The sequence below is a fragment of the Lepisma saccharinum genome, chromosome 3, assembly GCF_977018435.1.
Source record: "Lepisma saccharinum chromosome 3, izLepSacc3.1, whole genome shotgun sequence".
NCBI lineage: Eukaryota > Metazoa > Arthropoda > Insecta > Zygentoma > Lepismatidae > Lepisma > Lepisma saccharinum.
Genome location: NC_139231.1, coordinates 52,075,055 through 52,094,251, shown reverse-complemented (window position 1 = coordinate 52,094,251; position 19,197 = coordinate 52,075,055). Strand labels below are relative to the sequence as shown.

The following is a 19,197-nucleotide window of genomic DNA, read 5'->3' as shown; positions in this document are numbered from 1 at the left end:
CGGAGCAGGAAACAAAATTTCACAGCCAAACACTGTTCTCTTACATCGGCCATCACAAAAAACAAGGTGCAAGCGAAACTGCTTTTACGAAAAAAAATCACCGTGACGAGAGACAACTTTCCCTGGCAAAGCCACTGGGTGCACTGAACTCACAACAAGTTGCTCGACAGTTGCCCAGCCGGGAAAAAATCATACTACGGAAGCTCCGCCCAGCGCAGCATTATTCCGTTTTTTTTTTTTTTGGGTTAACCCCTCGTACATTCTCAATATTGAAAAATTTCAATGATATCTAATGCCATGCCTACCTATGTATAATAATTTATCAATATATGCAGCTAGTGATCTATTGTTTGTTTTCCTTCCATTTATTAACTGTCATATGTAAGTGTTTAAAGTACTGAGTTAGCAGTATGGGTTAGTACAAATGTTACAGTAATTTATTAGAAGGTCGATTCCATAGATTGCATACATAGGATATAACATTTTTGAAGAAATAGTTTTGAGTCAAACATTTCATACATTATACATACCTTGAGATTTGGGTAAAATTAAATTATAACATTAGAAATTTTATGTAAAATATTTTTTTTTCAAAAAATGTGGATAAAGAATGAAAGGTGAAGTTGTCCCCTGCATATTTAACCCTGTCAAGAACTCACATGGGTGGAGGGGGGGGGGGGGTTAAGGAGGTAGGGTTCCACACATTCTCAACCTGTCATAGCGGAGGCGATATGATCAGCATCATTCTCCAGCTGCATTTCTAATTTTCTGATCAATATTTGAATAAATTATCGTTATTGTGATACATGTGGAAAAAAAGAAAGCTTTGCAGGACCATTTCTTCTCTTGAGGAAAATGACAGGCCACAAAATGGTGTAAATCATATATTTATTTTATTTTTGTATGGGTTTATACTGCTGTCAACAGCATTTAAAGCCTTGTTACAGCAGTTTTACTCAAATAACACATACTATTACAAGTGACAGAAATACAAAAAAATAGATAAAACATTCAATTACAAACAATTAATTGCCACTAATCACAAGAATTCAGGATTTAAGAACACTTATTGAACTTTGGAATCCGTTGAGCTACCAGATGTCTGGAAATGGCAAACAAAAATTTTACAACAAGCAAAATGTATTTATGATGGGCCAACCAAATAAGTTGAATAATTAGTCTGTAATTATTGATGTAACATAAAATATATTATAATTCAACCCAAGAATGATGCTGATCACATCACAACTACTACGGTCAAGATCGAGAATGTGTGAGATAACATCACCAATGTTATTTTCATGTAGCACTGCAGCACATAAGGGAGATCTTTTCCATTTATCAGCATTGTTTTATTTGGGCTAGGAGAAGAGGGCATACCCAAAAGAGACTTTTTTGCCACTAGACTGATACATCCAAATGAAAACAAAAATTAATTTTTCCAGAAGAAATGCATATCGATTATGGCAGATTGAGCTTACTTTTTTAGCTGAAATTCAGCACTTTATCCAATCGAGTTCCTGGAACTGAAGAGGTTAAATACTTTATTTTTGTTTGTTGCATTTATTTATTTTTTCTGCATTATTTATTATTTAAAATCATTTTGATATTTGATTTATATTTTGGTCATTGCTTGACTATAGGTCCACCAATTGCAGAAATGAGATTGTTTGAACCACACTGATTTAGGTGTTGGGGAATGTTAGACTATAAACCAGATTAAACTTTTTGTAAATACTCAGAGACTGTTTTACATTCTCCTACTAGGAAAGAGAGCAAAGTGTCACTTCATCCTTCTTCTGCATTGCGAGAGTGTCTGAAAACTCCAAGGACAACAATGGCAGCTGCCCATACACAAACTGTGGAAAGCTTACCCTCGGACTGGCTCGTTTATGAGGAAATGTCTCGCAATGGTAGAATTAGCCATGTTCGCTGCTGCACTTTGGTTACTCCCATCACAGTTGTGATTTTTGCTGGGCCTGCAAGACTTCCTTTGGATGCTGTGTCAGAAGCTGATGGTATGTATGAGTTTGTTACGGAAGCATAAGCTGCGTAAGAAAATACATGTCATTAGCATATTAGTAGGGATCTTTAATGTAGTTAAATACAACAACAAATATTTTCAGTTGCTTCAGAGATAATTGAAGAGATTTTCTAATTGGATTTAATAGCATTCAAATGGAAGTACAGTGGAACCCCAGTTTTACATTACTGGTTTTACATCTTCCCCCATTCAATATTAATGGTCTCAACATAGCAAAATGTTACAACATTTTACACTTTTAGTTTTTTTACATCTTAGTTTCCTGAAAATTGCAAAATTGAGGTTCCACCTAAAAGAATTTTGATACATCACAAAAATACACATTTATTTGTTCTTTTACTTTTTATTTTTCTTTTTTCTTGCAAAACTTAGTTTGTATTGTGCCACTTTCGTTGTTTTCAGTTGAACGTGAAAATAACAATAGGAATTTTAAATGAAACCTTTTAATTTCATTTATTCTTTTAGCAAATCTAAAGTAATATACCTCTAATTCCACATTACTTATTCCATTGTTAAACCGATTGTTTTATACAAGACTTGTTGAAGTAATTTTATTGTCATTGAAAAATAGGTTGTAGGCTTTATTTACTTAGCCTTGCAAATTTGCTTTTCGTTACTTTTTCATGTAAATGTTTCGGAAATTACACACCTCTACTTCGGAGCTATATTTAAGTATGTTTGAAATGTAAATTTACATATCCCTCCTAAGTAAGAAAAAATATTTAGGCCTGAACGTTTTGTTTCCAGTTTAAAATTGCAGAATCAAAATTATTTTACAGGAAAACCTCATTAATACGAAGTTCAAGGGACCAAAAAATGTCAACTTCGAATTAAACGACTTCGAGTTATCCAAACTTTTCAAGAGGGTGCCTGTTTTTCAGGTGTAAATAAAGTAGAGGAGTATAAATTACCCCCACAATGGATGTTTTATACTTGGTGGTAGCTCAGAAAATAATCTTTATATGTACTATATAATAATATTGAATGTTTTGGATCAGTCCAAACTCTTCCTCAACTTGCATTGTAATCAACCCTGAAAAAGGAAACACGCAGCTTGCGATCTGTTTGCACTGAATGTGTATCCTAGGACACATTATACAGTGCCTCACTCGATAATCACTCTGGTTTGGATCGAACTTTAAACTGTATATTTAGTCCCGCTTAGCTAATCAGCATAAAATGAACTCAAAACAAGTTACGAAACTTGCGTATTTTCAGACTATACGAACTTTATGTGCAACATGAAGTTGTTTTAACTCTTGTTTTTCTTTCTGGAGATCAAATTTCGTTATCGTCAAATCAAAACAGCTTTGCGAGATTCAAAACAATGACTGTTTTTCCTTGGTGCTGGATGAGTCATTGCTCCTATCTGCAAGTGGCAGCTTTCCAGATGCTAGACTAAACACTGGTGCCAGCTGCAGCATAACACAATGAGACCGTCTGGAAGTTAGAGCAGCAGGTGGCAGAAGGGAAATCCTCTTCATTATAAGAAGAAATCAGAACACTGTAACATATTATGACATAGTATTTAATAGACTGTAGTTGACATACTTACAACACCTCGCCACCCATCTCCACACACACCATGCAGACAAAACACTATAACTGACCCATAAGTCTCTCGGTAAAAACAAGGTAGCAGCGGAGGTGCTGATGGCCAGCGTTGCACGCAAACACTAGTCTTTACTTACGCACAATTTCTGAATAAGTTAAAAGCTAAAAAGTCTGATTGAAAACTTGGTTCAAAGCTAAGAGATTTCTTCTTGCAACAATAATTTTTGCATGAATTTGGCTCGTGAAAGAAGACCAACGTATTAGGAACGTATGCACCCTAATCCGTTGGCCGAGCTCTGGACCGTCGACACGATGTACCATCCCTTGTCTTAATTGTTTTGGTACATTTATTTCTTTTATTTTTATTCAACCCCAACATAAGTGAACATCCATGCCTAATAATGTTAAACGGAATTCGAACTTGTATATCCTACCTCCCATTATAGTTTCATTACTGTCATCAATATATCACATCAATTTTCACATTAACTTAGAGTTTCACTATTTTTTTAATTCATGTGTATAGGGTACCGTGGAGAAGGCTATGTGGAGACTGAGAGTGACAGTGAAGTTGAAGAAAAGTCAGATGGGCAGAACACAACTCTGAAGGTTGATGATTGGGTCGTCTTCCGAGTGGATGCTGAAGCAGCTCATCTTGCCCTGCAGCTGAGGCAAAAGTGGCATTCCCTCTTCCTTCGGAGAATGAAAACTCCCACAAAATTGTGGAATCAGGTAGTTCTGACTTTCCTAATTATCTATGCATTAATTCTGCCTATTCAATGCCTTTTCTAATTTTCATAATGCTATTTTTTTAATATTGGGAATGTGGAGATGTAGTGGGAAGTCATTTTGAAAAGGAGCAAGCCACTACCTATGCATATGATACAGTATTGGCCAATATCATTGTTATTGCTGTTGGTTAGGATGGGAGAGATTAATCGGTACTCTCTCGGTAACAGCCGATATAGGCATATCGGTGTATTGTTTATCGGTAAAATTACCAAGTATTTTACAGATCCGATATATCTATAAGAAATATAATTTAGTTCAAAATTCTGCCATTTTGTTATAATTTTTATGAATTATCTCCATGTCCTACTTTTCAAAAAAATAAATGTCTAAATATGCAACTTCTTTTGCGCTGCAGTTACCTCGAAACACACATTTATTAAGGGGACCAATGATCGATTCAGGTTCTTCAAGGATCATTTGAATTTTATATTGAATCGGTAGAATATTGGTTATCGGTAAATTTTGTATTGGCACTTTATTGGTAACGGCCCATCTCTACTGTTGGTAAATATTTGGTCTGATAATCTCCAATACATTCTACGTTCCAGATATCTGACAAGGGGCACAAAATGCATTTCTTCTCTACTATTTGAAAATTGTGTAACAAATGTGGATGCTTGAAAAAAATTATCCCTGTTTTCATCCTACTTTTATTTGCTGCAGAAGTTATCAGTATTCTGGGATTTTGAATCCCCCACTTTTAGAAATCACATGTAATGAACATTACAATGCATAAGCTCGCTCACATTTCATGTTTCTGTTAAAAACAAACTATGCATGTGCCTTCTTATTGTGTTGGCCTTCAATTAAGATAATAGTTTTGAATGAAGCAAACATTATTCTTGATCCAATGCTAAATTTAAATCACAATTTTGAGTCCCATAGACAATTCATGAATTCCGCATCAATAGTTCAGAACATGCGTTCAGCAAATGATTTTCATTCTAGATAATTGTGGTATTTGGATTTTTCTATGAAGTAGATCGTGTATGTATATAATGTGCTTCATGTAAAATTACATGACTTCAATGCGCTGTATGAAAATGCTTCCTATAAATGAAAGCAAAAACTTTATATCCAGTCTTATTTTAGGTCAGTGGAACCTCGATTTTACATTTTTCAGGGGACCAGGATGAAATTAAACAAAATTCAGGAAAAATTTGTAGTATTTTGCTCTATTCAGACTGTAAAGTTTGAATGTACAGTGCAGGAAAATATAAAATTAAGGTTCCACTGTATTGTGTTCTTTTAATGAATTTCACTTTGTCGAAGAACTTCTTTCTTCTCAAAGCAGATTGATGACACTGTCATTAAGACTATCATCAGTGTTCTAACTGCAGAAGAGCAATCCCTTGGCTTACAACAACCATCTGGCATAGGGCAGAGGCCAAGACCAATGTCAAATGACTCAAATGGTAGTAATGGCAGCCACACAGGTGAGACTTTTTATATACTTAGATCATAAAAATTTGTTTACATTACCTTCAAACCTTTCTCTACTTCCTGGACCATTATGCATTCTATAGGGTGTTCAGTTATATTTCACATATAAGGGATGAATACCTATCGAGAACCATAGGGTAATTCAGTCGGCGGATGGGGACAAGTGTCTCACTTTGAGAAGTGTGTGGTGGTAGTGTTGCGAGTTCGAAAATGGTCGGGAAGACCTTCATGACAATGAGCGGTCGTTGCATCCTTGCTCCTCGCTCACAACGGAAAACATTGCCCATGTGGATGCAGTGGTAAAAGCAGATTGGCGTGTGCACCTGAAGGACATTTCCAAGGAGCTTTGCATTTCTTATGGCAGTGTTTATGATATTGTTCATGAATCCTTGGGGTATGGTGTGGAAACATTTGCCTGTCACGAAGAAATTCCACAGAATGCCATCAGTCGGGAAGTTGATGAATGGTCTTCTGGGATCGCCGAGGACCACGCCTGCTAGATTTCATGCCACGAGGTGACACCATCAATGCTGAAAGCTATTGTGACACACTATCATGTCTGCGAGCTACCATCAGGAAAAAGCGCCAAGGGATTCTCGATGTGGATAATGTGGTTATCCTCCATGATAATGCCAGGCCTTATATGGCAAACAGGACCATCGACAGACGTCAGTCATTCGAATGGGAGATTCTGGAGCATGCACCGTATAGTCCAGACCTCACCACCCAGTGATTTCCACGTGTTCAGTCCACTGAAAAAGTTCCTGGCAGGACAGAGATTCATTTGCGACGATGAAGCAAAGACCGCTGTCCGGCGGTGGTTTCACGATCAACTGGCCGAATTCAACAACAGTGGCAACTAGTGGTGCGATGGGACAAATGCCTGAACCGCTGTGGTGACTATGTGGAAAAATAATGCAAGGTACATAGAGCAATTCCTATATTTTGATTTTCCTGCATGTTTATTATTTCAGTTGAAAAAAAATTGGGGCAAAGACTTTTCGATTTGCCCTCGTCTTTGTTCACCTATTTTGAACAAGGTTGAATAAAAACTTAATTGTCTTGAATAGTAAGTGCAATGTATTATGTTATGACCAATCAGCATTGGGCATACATGCCCACACACAAATAACCACAGACTCTATTTCTCTCTCACACACTTCTCCTTCATCTCTCTCCTCCTTCTCCTAGCATCAGAGAAAGCTTGAGATCGCTATTTTCCCAGAGACTTATACCTCCCCCCCAATTAGAATCATGGGTAATGTTTACAAACCATTTGTTACACTTATGGGAGGGGTAGAAGTGCCTTATTTATAAAGAATCAACAATTTTTAGGCTGACAGTAGCCATCTTGAATAACAAACACCATGTGCTCCAAATCACATGTGGGAGAAAGTGGTACTTCTCCCACAGACAAGGAAAGGTCTCAGAGGACTCCAGCTGGCCAATGAGAAGCCTTCAAGGCTGTGATGTCACAGCAGACTTTCAGATGGCCTATTGTGTGTTGAGCTGGGTGTATCAGCTCGCTTGTAGTCCAGACCCACCTGAGAGCAGGTCACCTGTGAAGTTGCTGGCAGAATCCAGTGTGTTAATGGCTGCCTGTGCCAGCAACAAAGGATGCATAAGGGAAACAGGGATCTAAGGTCCAGTTATAGTAAACATGGACCTAAGTGCGGGTGACCAAGTGGGATATTGTGTCCAAAACAGCACTTAATGATCCCAGTGAAAAGTTCAGCAATATAGCGAGTTTTTGTGTCCCTCATCCAAAGTGGAAATCCAGACCACATGGTCGGCAGAACTGACGCCATAATAGCATCCATAGGATATCAGCTAATATCCAAGTTGTTCTCAGCCATCCATGCAAGAAAAGCCAGAAAACTCATCCATCACTCCCCCAAAGCCTTTGTTACACCAAGGGAGGATTGAATTACAATTTTTTAGTGTTGTGTACCCCAAAATTGCCCATGTGTCGGGATGTGGCTGTGAAGGGTGAAATAGTGTGTGTAAGGCCCCAGGTATGAATAGTATAGTTGAAAACGGCTGGTATGTAAGTACAGAATCTTTTGTATATCTTTTTTGTGTGTTATGTACAGTGAAATGCTCATGTTTGGTGGTAGCTATGCCACAAGCGGTGTTTTTTATTAATAAATATGTCGTTCAAAGGTGTCTGACCTTTTATCATTGAAGTGAATCACAAGCCTACCAAGGGCTCCCCTGGTTACTGATTATTAAATTTAGGCTAAAGTTCGTCTGTTGCTTAACAGGTATCTCAAGGGATACCTGTTATTATACGGAACACCACACGTGGAATAGGGTCTGCGTGTGTCCGCGTAAAGCGTGGCTCTCTTTTGTTTTTGTTGTTTTTGATATAGTATATATTCAAAGTCAAGTCAAACTTTAAAACAAACAACAACTTCAACACCCCCTTATAGTATTTTTAGATTCTTATGTTACATTTTATGATTAAAATATTTCATGTTTGCAGAAATAGAACCATTAAAATATTTCATGTTTGCAGAAATAGAACCACCTCAATTTTACCGTCCAAGGTTTTATATTTTGCCACTTTATACATGTAATTCCAATAACTCAAAATGTTAAAATTAAAAGTGGCCGTGGTGGCTCAGTCGGTAACGCGTCTGACTACCATGCTCAAGGTCCCGGGTTCGATCCCCGGCCGGTTCAAATCCGGGAACTTTTCTAACGGTGGAAGCGGCCCCGGCGCCCACCCAGCGTCGAATAACATGGGTACCTGGGGGAAACCCTGGGGGTAAAGGCGGTCAGGGGCGTGATGCTGATCACATCACCCCCACTCACGACCGGATCAAGAAAGTGTGGGGCGTTACCCCCACACCCCCTATACGCCTTCATGGCGTGGTGCTATGCACAGGTGAACACTTTACCTTTACCTTTTCAAAATGTTAAAAAAAATTCTAGTTGAAAAGCGTATAATAAAGGTTTGACTGTACCACAATTAATGACACCTTGTTCTCAAATTTCTAGTTTCACCTTCTCTGGTATGAAGTGTTTAATGTTTTTTTTTTCTGTATGTAAAGAATATTTAGTCCATTTTTACTTATAGGAATGAGGAAAAATGATGATACAGAAGCATCTGATGACAGCTCGATTAGCAATAGTGAAAACCAACTTCGTTTCATGATGCGTTCTCAGCGAAAGTTCTCAGACAGTTCACCCAAAAAATTGGAACAAGATCTATCCAAACAGCCAATGACTAATGGTTAGTTTTAATGAAGAGAAATATATTCTAGAGACTTACATGCATGTTACACATAGTCCAGCTTGTTAAGCATTTTTGATTTTTCACACATACACGCAACATTTTTGACACACACTATATTGAACTGAGATTAATGTATTCTTTTGTGAGGGATAATTTCTGCACCACAAGACTTTTGCAACCATGTGGAAAGTACAAGCCTATACTGTGGAAATAATGGGGAATATAGGTTAAGTTGGTTGCATCAGTAGTTCAGAATATCTATAATATATAATCGTTGTTCAGTGAGGTTAGCACAATATAATGCTGACTTTTATGACAAATGTAAATTATTATTGATGAGGGTAAATGGCATATTATAAAAAATATAGTTTTTGCCTATATATTGCACCAGTGCAGGTGTGGAGGCAGGGCCCAACACATTTGCAATCTCATCTGTAGCCACCTTTAGTCTCCACCACCCAGGAAAACACTCCAGGTACTTCTTGATGATAGGCTGGGTGATCCCCACAGCTTCTTATGTAAGAATATTAACAGAAAAATTAATACCAGAGATCATCTGCTCAGGGATTCAAACCTGTCTCTCGTATGTGTCAGTTGAATGCCCTGGTGACTTCAATGAGGCTCCTTCTGTGGTAGACTTCTTTATTTATACATGGTTTCAGTACCATACCAAGAGATACAATACTGAAACGTTGACTGAATTTTATCCTTGTTTTGTGAAGTTTTCAAGAATTCTGCATTTTTGCTTCATTCATATAAATATGAATGTCACATAACAATGTCCTAACTATATGTGCATGTGGTGTTTGTGACAACTTTATATATTCTATTAACTTACATAGTGCATCAACAAAGCTTTAGAATATATATTTGTAGGAAATTAATGACAGGAAAATAAATTTATTTATTTTCCAAATGCCTCTGTAGAATACATCTATTGAAATTCTGTACAATTGGGTGGCCATTTTGCTATGGTTGTTTGTAATTTATTATGGATGGATCAATATTAAATTTTTACCAATACTGATAAAGTACTGATGTAAAATTTACCAATACAGATGTCAACCCATCCAATATAAAATTGTAAATGTTTTTTGAAGAATGTGAATGGTTAATTAACCTCCTTAATTAATGCATGTAACCAGAGGACTGCAATAAGTTTTTGCCTTTGAAAAAGTAACTGCATATTTAAGACATTTCTGTGCAAAAAAAAAAAAAGATGAATTATACATGTATATTCATAAAAATAACAGAAATTTACACTACAGGCTGATTAACTTATATGCCTATATTTGCCAATTTCAATAGAATACCTATTAATTTATTAAAATTTCAGTCCTTTTTATGCAGCTTTAATATTGGGTATTAGAAGGCCAGACTCAAGGAGGCTGGATTGTAGTTTAGAGCATGCAGTATGAACAGTAAACTGATTAATTATTGATGGTCTGTCTTGTGGTGAAAATAACATTAACATCTGGAAGTGAAGCTCCTGTGGCTTTGACAGAATCATATCAATGTTCTCCATGCATAATTTTTTGCAGCACTTTTATTGCAGTATTACAGACTCCTTTTTTTTTTATGTAGAATCAGAAACACTTAAGTTCCTACCCTTTTCAACTGGGTTTGAGTCATGTAGCATCAAGCTCTGATTGCTCTTTGCTACTTGGCTTGCTCTCATAGAATTTATCAGAATTTGATCTTTGAAGACAGTTTTGTGGGGAAAGGAGGAATATTTCCTTACAGTCTGCTATAGTGATTACAAGAATGAACTTATTTCAGCTGAACGTTCAGACACCAGCAGTAACAAGTCTTATGGCAGTGGCAACATGAGCCCATGTCCATCCCCTACCCCCTCGCAGGCCAGTTCCAACGATACCCGCTCCAACAATGGTATGTGGACCCAGGTAGAACCATTCCAATAATGAATGCGCATGTGAATGCAATGATTAAGAAAAAAATAACCAAGAGAAATTGTGCATGTTACATTTAAAAGAGAAATAAAATTATTCTCTGCAACTTGTTTTTACAATTGGATGCAACATAACGTGGTGAATAAGCAGAGCAGGAAGCATGCAGCATTACAGTTCGTTCCGTGAATGATGCATTACAACTTAGTTCCTTTTGCGATAAATGATAAGTTACAACCAGAGTATTAAGAGAATGTCAAGTGACCGAACTATTTACCAGAATGATTTTTTTAGTAGCTATAATCCAATTTATATATGATACATGAATATATTTTGTCTGCAGTGTTCTGACAACAAATATTTTTCAGGTCTACCCATTAGTACGGGAACTTCCTACTATGTTATCAAAGCAAGCAGCCAAAAAGCTGTTGAGGCTTCATTAAGTCGAGGCTTGTGGGCATTTACTCCTACAACAGAGAGGAAGTTGCTGAAGGCGCAGAAGGTAAGTTTAGACAACTTCTTTGCATCATGCATTAATTTATATTGCATCTGTGAACTGTGAATAAATGAAAATTAGATTATAGAAAATAGCTCGGATTCTAATTACTGTATTTACTCATGTATAATGCACACTTTTTTCCCAAATTTTTGCTCCCAAAAACTGTGATATGTATTATGCATGGAATAATTTGGACAGGCAATATGAAACCCCATTTTTAAAAAAGTATTTTCGGGGGATTTCCCCCCTTTCCCCCTCCATGTATACGCCGAATGTGCATAAATTATATATCGTCTGAATCTGTGATTCATTCTGCGTACAACGGTATATCTTTTATATCTCTAGGGCATTTAGTTTCTGAGCTATAGTCATTTCAAGGTACCACTGCATTTTGAAGCTTGAATCAGTGGCGTGCCGACCATTCCTTTTGGGGGTACAACTCAAGTTACATTGGTCATATGATAATAATGCAAATATTTTTGTGTTCCTTACATGTCAGCGATCATTTCCATGTGCATGTCGACACTGTCATGTACTTTTTTCTTGGGGGGAGGGTGGGGGAACCAAAATTTTTTTTTTCCAAAATGTTGGAATTTTGAGAGTTAGCCCCTCCCCCACCACATATACGCCGAATTTGCAAAACATTCATACAGTCTGAATCTCTGGATTATTCCGCGTACAACGGTATATCACTCGTCTCTCTAGGGCAATTAGCCTCCGATCTGCACACTCATTTAATTGAAACTCTGCATTTAGCTCAAAATTGGCTCGGGCAATAGAGGCTTACATGTGAAAAAGGCCTTGGGCGGCAAAAGGTTAAAATACATATTGTTTAATACATTGGCCTTGTATTGTCTTGTTCCATGAATTCTCATACTGTAGAGAGCTCTCTCTGTCAAATATTTTTTTTTTATTGTTTGTATTTGTTTATCTTTTGGAGATATCAGTTTTATGTCATGAGGCAGCTGGTTGTAGAATATTTTTCCGGCATTCATTGGTGATTGTTTTGAGATATTGAGTCTGTGTTGGTTCTGGTAATAATTATCTTTCCCCCCTTGTATTGTGGTTGTGTAATTGGTTATTTTTAGTCATGCTTCCAGTATTTAGAACAAACGTTATAGCCTTATAGATGTATAGGGAGTATATTGTCATTATTTGTTTATCCCTGAATAACTCTTTGCAAGATTCCCTACAGCCTAGTTTGTACATTATTCTAAGTGCTCTCTTTTCAAGTCTTTTTACTCGTCGTTGCCTTATAATCGAGGGGTTCCGGTTCGAAACCCGGTGGAGGCACACAGTAGTTCGGATCCCACTTAAAACTGTAGGTCCAGTCCCAATTAGCCTTACTGTGCATAAAGTGGACTTAAAGCACCAAATCAATCAATCAAACATATTTACCATCCTTGATCTTGTACATTACACGAAATGAATCGTTCCAATCCAGATGCAGTCTCTCTTTATGCGAGAAGCATGTGCAAATGGTAACAAACGCCCAGGATGTGTCCTGTGTTTGTCCATGAATTGCTGCCTCCAAACAATAAACAAGGAAAACAAAATTGCGCTGTTCACAACATTGCACCCACATAACCAATTGTACTTCGTGTACCAGTAATTTTTAATGTTCTTTTAATAACGCATTTGGGAGTACTTACCTCTTGTACAATGTAGAGGTTAGCTGGTCGCCCACTGGAATTTAAAATCCGCCAGGTTTAGCGACTTCTCACTAAAGGTTGCAACTATGTAGCGCCGTTCTTTTCGAGTCCTCCTAGATGTGCCTTGTACATATATGCTGCGCCCTGGTGCCGAATGTAAGAAGTATTGCAGCTTGGATCAGGGTTCGCACCATAATGTTTGCACAGGGCAGTGAACATTTTCGGGGTATAGTGGCCAACAGCCCCTTAGCTGCCAGTTCACAACACACAACATGGTCATTGTGTTCATCGCAACCGTGGAACACAGTGGGAGTCAGTGTTACCAACTATCTAAAAAGTTACCAGACGTGAAAGACGTCGTATCAGACTAAATTGTGTGTGTATACTCGAACATCAAAAAAGTATTATTTCGAAGAAATATATGTGTGTGCATTTAATATGTACGTAATTTAGAACATTATCAGGCGACGCGCCTGGTGGAGAGGTGGCATTGGTTGGTGACTCATTGGATAGGTATGATGTCATGCACTCTTGATGTGCATTATATACGAGATGTAATTGTTTGTTGCTTTTCCCCATCAAAAACTAGGGTGTGCATTATACATGATAAATACGGTAGTTTTCAATAATGTTGATGAGACTTATTCCTAATTCATGGAATAGTAGCTGATTAATTAAAATTGCTGGTTATTCAGGGTGTCTACCAGTCACCAATGTGAAGAAAGTCAAGAATTTTAATTTTTTTTTACAGTATAGTGAATTCACATTGTTGTATACCTGTACTGGGATTTGATAAAATTGAATATTTGCAAATCTAAAATTATGTTTACTTGTAGTTTAAGTTTTGTTCACTTTGTTTCTTAAGAATTGCATTCTTCATCCAGGAGGAAGTCTGAAGCATTAATTTTTGCATGCATTAATAAATTAAAGCTAGTCTAAATCTTTTGTTAAAGTACAGCTGCAGTGTTCATCTTTACCGGCCTTGTGGAAGTGGTTTTATGTTCAATAAAAATACCTATTTTGTTAATTTCCAACTGTACATACATACATACATACATACTATACATAAGTAGGGGGCAATTAAATAAATGTTAAGAAAAGACGAAAAAGGTCAAGAAAGAGTCAAGAATTTTGGATTTGTCACTTCGGTAGACACCCTGTTATTGATCTAATGTTACGTTAACCTGCCAGCAACATTGAATAATTTCTACATTAAAATCCTTGACATTTCATTTCTGGTTTATTTTTCTTTTTTTTTACATACATATGGAGGTACAACAAACAAATTTCAGTGCAATGCGAGCATTGTAAGTTTGTCGAAAGCTGTTCCTTAATGAACTATGTTTGAATCTAAAAGCGTGGGTTATTCAAATATGGTGATATATAGGGAACGGAACTTTATGTGCTAAAAAACTCAGAAATATTTATTTTTTATGTGTCATAAATGTTGAAAATATGTGATAAAAACAGGAAAATATGTGATAAAAATGAAAAACATTTGGTAACAAAAACAAAATATTACATGCATTTTAAACACCTAAAATCAGTTTCTAAATGCTTACCTCTTAGCGAGCTATTTTTTGGAAGAGTTGCAGTGAATCACCATAGTTTTCTCCAAATTCTCCGCTGTAAATCTGTGACGATTGTCTCTAAAAAGCATCTTATATTGTGAGAAAGATCGCTCCACGTCACAAGAAACAATTCTTGCATATTTGAAGCACGAATGCCACTAACGCTGAAGTTTTCAAAAGCTTCCTCTACTTCAGCTTCCAAAACACGTGCAATTTGGCACAAAGTTTGAAAACCTTGGTTTCCCCCCCAAAAATCTGTACATTTAGATATTAGAACTTGTGCGTTAGATCCAGTGGGGTAATATTTTCCCCCAATAGGATCGTAGGCGAGGCGCCAGAAGCCTGTCAGCGAGCGTGTTCAAAGACAAAGCAAACCTAACACTCTCGATATTGAAAGAGGTGCGAGAATAAACATTTTTCCTTGGAAGATTTCGAGGTAGCTGAAGTCAATGAGCGATTTTATGTATGTAAAATAAAAATTCGCAAAATATGTATTTACATACGGAAAACTGGAAAATATGTGTTTTTATGTAAAATAAAATTTGCTGAGTTGACATATAAGGCTATGATCAGAATTTTGGCAAAAACGAGGGTCTCTGTCTTATCGCAGAAAAAACATTTATTTACCTAAACTTCCGTTCCCTAGTGATATACACAAAATACATCACAAAATGTGAACTGCTTGTCGTAGCACATTGAAGCTTGATTTATTCTTGGTGCAACAACAGGGAAATTTCAGTGCAAGAAGTAAAATTTTGACATCTCACCTTCATACCAATGCAGTTAGAGTTGGTTGAACCAAATGGATATATATTCAGGTAAAATCAGGGGTAGAAAAATACAGAATGCCCGGTTGCCATGGCATCTGAAAATTTTCATCTGGTGCCTGAATTTTCAGATTGTTCTATTTCTTTATTTTTTTTTTTAATATTTCGAGTTTGCTTATGGACATTTCATTTTTTTTAATGATGAGTACAGTATGTGTTTTTTAATGTGCGTTTTCTGAATCATGTATATTATTAAATCTGAATAATAAACATGCCATTATCAATTTTTTCACTGTTGTCTGCCGAATGTTGAAATCTGCAGCGATATGGTGGAGTCGGCCATATATTAGCATATATTGCATATTTATTTATACTGTTAGTGGTTTAGCACTCCGGTGCAAGAATTAATTACTTTAATTCCAGTCTTAAAATAATTAGTAATTTCACAATTCAAAATGTGTAACTTTTCTTACTTGGATTCACTGGCTCCTGAGGAAGAGAGCTGGTGCCCAAATATTTTTTTTTGTCTACCCTGGGTAAAATATTAATTAATTATTTTTCTTCATCTTCTAACTGTACTTGTTGGAAGGAAGAATGAAAATATTTAACTTTCCTCAAGAATGTAGTTTTCCCTGAAAAAAACTGAACCAACTGTCTGCAATAAGTAGTTTTGTCTAGTATTTATTTTTGTTACACTTCTCTGTTCACAGAAAGTGGCACACTCGTTTGAGTTGAAGTATAGCTTTGGGTCTGGCAGTACAGCCGAAGCAAGTGTTCGGAAACCAGCAGTGTTGCTTACTATCAAACATTTTAACCACATGCAGGGAATTTTGTCTCTCTCAGACTCAAAGAAAAGGGCTAACAGAAAGATTTCAGCGTAAATATTAATTAACTGGACTGTCCACATCTACATTGAAAGTAAAGTAAATGTGAAAAATTCGTGAAAAATATATTAAAAAAACTCATTTTCGACGTTTCTGAAGAAGTCGTTATCACAATGCGTTAGAATGTGAGGGCTCCGGGTTTGAATTTGGCCTGATCATGGATGTTCTCTTTAAGTCTCTCTTCATCATTGTGAGTAGCCGAAAATGGAAGAAAACCAACACTAAATAACAAAAAAAAAAAATGCAATTTGAATAAGCGAGGTGGAAATAGTGCTGTTGTAATTCCTGAAAATGATGCAAAAAAAAAAAAACCTTATGTTTTCTTTCAGAAAAAGTGTTATCCTAGCTTGGGAGAAGACTTGAAGAATATATAAACTCCTTCCCCATCCACTTTGGCAAACATAACCGCAAAGTCGGCACTGAATATGTGATGGGAAAAATAATAGAAATTCCAAGCAAGAACAGTTAATGTTGCAGTCAGGGAGGCACATGAGAGGAGGTACCCCTCCCCCACAAACACACACATGTCATCCAGGCTATTAACAATAAGTCAGTGGTTGTCCTCTCATTTAACTTTAACAGTAAATGAAAATTATCAGGTTTTCCTTTTTTACAAGTGCACGATATTTTCGTAATGGAGCAAAAAATAGAAATGTGACTCGTAAAATCAATACCAGCTGAATGAATTTCTCCATAGATTCCAGCAAAATGACTCTTCTTTTTTAAATAAATAGTTTAAAAATAATATAATATGTATGCCGTTGGTTAATAAGATCCCTCGTCACATAGCAGAATCCCCTATGTTGATGGAAGCTAGAACATAATGGTCATTTAGGCTTGGAAACACTCACCTTCCACAAAAGCACGACTTGGCTACGTTTTCCTTCATTTTCATGCACAAGCTTGACTTGTATTCTGTCAGCAATGTGCACAGCATACAAACACTATCTGATTAAGTGTATTGTTTTCAAATTAATGTAATTAGCGAGATGTGACATCAAAAGTTTCGAACTGGTCAGGAAAAGATGTAATCTTATGGAGAAATTACCTGAATAGCTTTGTTTCCTCACCATGGTTTTTGACCATGTCGGTTGAAGGTCAGTTTTGTAAGCTGAAGTCCAAGGTTCGATTACCAACTTGTAACACATTAATTATTTCATTATCTTTGTATTTCAGTGTTTTAAAGTGTGATGCGAACCACTATGTGCCTTGACCAAGTATCGAACATGGGACCTCCTTATTACAAGTCTTTACATGATTGTAGCGTTATATTTTGTTATTGTTCATGTGGCAAGATGAAAATAAAAATATTACACCAACAGATCTTCTGACAGTAGAGATAATTTTGAGTGTAAAGCATGTTTTATTTTCTTTGTCGTGTTGTGGCTAAAGCTCACTACTTACAATAATCAATATTAAAAACACGTTGTGAAATACAACTGAAGATGAAACGTTCAATATTCTTTGGAACAAGAGTCACTGGAATTAACTGCAAAAATTGTGAGTTATATAGAAATATTGTTTCGTCATACATATGCTTGTTTGTTTGAGTTTGGTGTTGAAGTTCACTATGTACAGCAAGGATAATCGGAACTGGACTTACAGTTTAAAATGGGATCCAAACCACATTTTCCTCTATCAGCAATAGAACTAGGGACATTATCTATGTTGCCATTTCCTCGTGTAAACGTACACACAAACATAATAATAATATTCCTTGGCGTGACAGGCCTATCTCCCAACTGCCAGTCTCCCTCCCACAATCCTACCTAGAGGTGCGGAGTTCTTCAACTGGTAATGGGGTGACGTGGGGTCAGCATGTCGAAACCCCAGACACAGCTACTATATGTAGGTAGATATATAGACACAAATGGGTCTCTGGGTGCACGTTCGCTTCTACCTAGTCTTACCATAAATACTGTCACAAAGTTTTAAGTAAATTGACACAAAATGCTGAGAGATATTGTAATATCTTAATAACATTACTGAAATGGATGCATGACAAATGAAAATCACAAATCATTATTCAAAATGGCCATGCTTAGCACATACGCTATGTCTTCGTGGCCACGCATCAATTGAATTACGCAACACATAGACTAGAAAATGAGCAACTGCCTTCAGAAGAGACCGACCGCTTTAAACTTTCAATATTGGGATGTCTCTTCTTGCAAGCCAAACCTGAAGCTTGGGCCACAATTTGTAGTCAAAAGGGTATAGGTTCGGACTTGCAGAAGGCCAATCCGAAATGGAAATTAAGTCTGGTACATTTGCCTCCAGCCACTGCTGTGTTGTTCGGGCCCCATATGTTGGGGCTGAATCCTGCTAGAAGCTACAGTTCTGACCATGGAAGAGAGTGTTGTTGACATTCTTGACTAGTCTCTCAAGCACTGTCTGCTGGTACACTTTGGCTGATGTTTTTACCCCTTTTTCACAGAAATGGAGCGTGCCCTCATAGCAAATGTTCCAGACTTCATTTCCACTTCAGATTGGCCTTCTGCAAGTCCGGACCTATACCCTTTGAACTACAAATTGTGGTCCAAGCTTCAGGAGATGGCTTGTAAGAAGAGACATCCCAATATTGAAAGTTTAAAGCGGTCGGTCTCTTCTGAAGGCAGTTGCTCATTTTCAAGTCGATGTGTTGCGTAATTCAATTGATGCGTGGCCACATAGACTTACGGAATGTGTGCGTGCTAAGGGCAGCCACTATGAATATTGATTTGTGATTTTGATTTGTCATGCATCCATTTCAGTAATGTTATTAGGATATTAAAATCTCTCTCAGCATTTTGTGTCAATTTACTTAATTCACTCTCTCTCTTTCTCTCTCTTCTTTCCTTCCC

At 36.9% G+C, this 19,197-nt stretch overlaps 1 protein-coding gene across 2 annotated transcripts in view; it reads left to right on the top strand.

The window, feature by feature from the left end:
- The window catches only part of LOC145985032 (3'-5' RNA helicase YTHDC2-like), a 108,952-nt gene that overhangs the window by 58,001 nt on the left and 31,754 nt on the right, over window positions 1-19,197 (top strand). Inside the window, exons 20-24 of one of the 2 annotated variants that reach the window (XM_083118542.1) lie at window positions 1,768-2,018; window positions 4,125-4,330; window positions 5,685-5,826; window positions 8,916-9,071; window positions 11,350-11,483. In XM_083118542.1, the coding sequence (XP_082974668.1) occupies window positions 1,768-2,018; window positions 4,125-4,330; window positions 5,685-5,826; window positions 8,916-9,071; window positions 11,350-11,483 (889 nt within the window). Of the gene's footprint in view, window positions 1-1,767; window positions 2,019-4,124; window positions 4,331-5,681; window positions 5,827-8,915; window positions 9,072-11,349; window positions 11,484-19,197 lie in introns of both variants that reach the window. The other variant, XM_083118541.1, reaches the window with a different exon arrangement.